Source organism: Athene cunicularia, assembly GCF_003259725.1.
Source record: "Athene cunicularia isolate RWA chromosome 26 unlocalized genomic scaffold, athCun1 chr26_part2, whole genome shotgun sequence".
Lineage (NCBI taxonomy): Eukaryota > Metazoa > Chordata > Aves > Strigiformes > Strigidae > Athene > Athene cunicularia.
In genome coordinates, this window is record NW_020799137.1 from 2,931,864 (window position 1) to 2,934,474 (window position 2,611).

General features: G+C 59.7%; 1 protein-coding gene across 1 annotated transcript in view; it reads left to right on the forward strand.

Moving 5' to 3' along the window:
• The first annotated feature begins 6 nt into the window (after positions 1–6).
• GRM4 (glutamate metabotropic receptor 4) overlaps positions 7–2,611 on the forward strand; it is a 42,322-nt gene continuing 39,717 nt past the window's right edge. The window contains exon 1 of the mRNA XM_026864398.1: positions 7–604. Within this exon, the coding sequence (XP_026720199.1) occupies positions 86–604 (519 nt within the window). The 5' untranslated portion in view covers positions 7–85. The remainder of the gene's footprint in view (positions 605–2,611) is intronic.

Sequence of the window (2,611 nt, forward strand, 5' to 3'; positions counted from 1 at the left end):
GCAATGTCGCCCGCCCGCGCCAGCCGCGCTCCCTGACCGCCGCCGCGTTTTGGGCTGCGAGCTCTGCCCCAGCACGGCTTTGGCGATGAGTGGGGGTTATTTTTGCATGGAGCGTCTTTCCTTCTGCCTCCTCCTGAGTGTCTGGAGCTGGGGGTGGGCGCCCGGGGGTGCCGCCAAACCCAAGGGCCAGGGCTACCCGCACATGAACTCCATCCGCATCGACGGGGACATCACGCTCGGGGGGCTCTTCCCCGTGCACAGCCGGGGAGCGGAGGGCAAAGCCTGCGGGGAGCTGAAGAAGGAGAAGGGCATCCATCGCCTGGAGGCCATGCTCTTCGCCCTGGACCGCATCAACAACGACCCGGACCTGCTCCCCAACATCACCCTGGGCGCCCGCATCCTGGACACGTGCTCGCGGGACACTCACGCCCTGGAGCAGTCGCTGACCTTCGTGCAAGCGCTCATCGAAAAGGACAGCACCGAGGTGCGCTGCGTCAACGGCGGCCCCCCCATCATCACCAAACCGGAGCGGGTGGTCGGCGTCATCGGCGCCTCGGGCAGCTCCGTCTCCATCATGGTGGCCAACATCCTGCGGCTCTTCAAGGTAGGGTGAAAACAACCACTCGGTGAAGCCACCGTGGGTGTTTTTACAATGTTTCTCCACATGTGCCTTTTCCTCCATGGCTGGGGATAGGCAGTAGCCAGTGCCTTTAAAACCTGCCTCCCCCAGGTCCCTGGAGATCCCTGCCTCCACCCCCCTCCACTGATGATCTTTTTAGCAGGAGGATTTTTGTCTCTTTTCCCCTGGCTTTGTGGCAAGAGGGGGGATGCTGATGCCCCTGGAGGTCGGCTGTGGGAGGGAGGTCACCTTGCAGGGGATGGGTGAGGAGGTGGGCTGAGGATGGGTGGGGGGTGGGATAACTTCGGCTGGAAGCGACTGTGGGGAGCTCAGCACCCATCTCTGGGGTCAGACCGGGTTGCTCAGGGCTTGGTTGTGGTGGATGTTGAAAACCTCTGAGGCTGGAGAGGGGCCAGCCTCCCTGGGAGCTCCCTGAGGGTTTCTGGGGTGCAGCCCTCACCCCCCTCCCTGGCCGTTACTTGAGGGGGCTTGGCTGGTCTGTGGGAGTGGTGTCACCCAGAGGTCAGCCTGGGGGGGCCCTGGCTGTCCTGCTCAGCACCCTGGGTGTAAGACACCCTTTGTCATCATGTAAGACGTGCCGGGCACCTCCCTGCCTGTGGCTGTCACCGCTGGACTCTCTCGACTTCCCTGCAGGCAGCTGGTAGCTGGGAGCGTTTCAGTATAGACCACCCTGGCGCTGGTTATGGGGGCTGGCTCGATAAGGGGGTGTGGGTTACACCCCCGAAATGTAAGGTCACACTGTAGCCAGATGCCTGCAGGGTTGCTGTGTTTGCTGTCGGGATGGAGGCAGCTATTGCTGACGGGGTGCGAGGACGGCTGTGACCTCTCTCCTCCAGCCCAGGGGACATCAGCCAGCCTGGGGACACTTGTCCTGTGTCACTGGTCCCGTGTGTGCCGGGGGGGGTTTCCCAGTTCTCAGGGCTGTGGTGGGACGAGGGCCAACACTCCCTCCTGCTCTCCGTGCCAGCCACAGGAAAGCTGAGGAGTTTCTAATTACTTTTCCCCTCGCTGTGCATTTATTTATCCACAACAACGTCCCTGGGCTAGAGAGAGTGTTTGAACAAGAGCCCCCTCGGCAGCAAATGGCAGGGAGAACTGTAAATACTCCGCACACCCAGCGGTGCTGGGAGCCCTGTGCTACCCCTGGAACGGGGTCTCAGCTCTGCCTCCCCTCCCAGCACCCCAAAACCCCTCGGTTCTGGAGGGCTGATGCCGTTTTCCTTTTTCTCTTCCCCCCCTCCTCTTCCTCTGCCGTCCTGGTGTGCTGAGAGCGCCAGGTGCCCTCCTGGGAGGGCTGGAAGCTGTTAGTGAAGACAGAAAAAACAGATCGCTGATGGAGTTTGATTTTTCTGGGTCCCTCTTTTTAAAACGTGTTAATGTTCCAGGCGATGAGTGAGAGAGCTATTCAATAATTAAAATAATATAAATTAGAGGGAGCAGGAGGAACTTAAAAGCTATTTGCTGAGACAAAAAAAGATTGAATGCTTGCCTGGGAGAGGAGGAGGGAGGCAGGCAGGCAGCAGGAAAGGAGGCAAGGGAGTGACAGTCACAGGAGTGCGGGGTACCTACCTCCTTTCTTGTTTTTTATTTTTTTTGTTACCCCTACCCATCCAATTTCGATCCTTGGGCAAAGCAGCTGTGACCTGTTCATGAGTGCTCAGATGTGCCCATGCCCCAGCCCTTGCGCCTGGGCACTGGTGCTGCTGGTGGCCCAGTAAGGGCATGTCTGAAGCCCTGGGTGTCCCCAGCAGCTTTAAAATCCGGAGTTGTTCTCAGCCCAACGTGACAGGGAGGAGGTGGGTAGAGGATGGAGACCTCAAAACCCCCCGGGAGGGGAGGATGCAGAGCTCAACCCTTCCCAGTCAGCAGTGAGTCTGTGTGGGTGCACCCAGCACTCCCCGATGGTCCCCAGCACAGGGACATCATTCCCATGGGACGGGGGGCTCACCCTGCCTCAACTCACCTCCATAA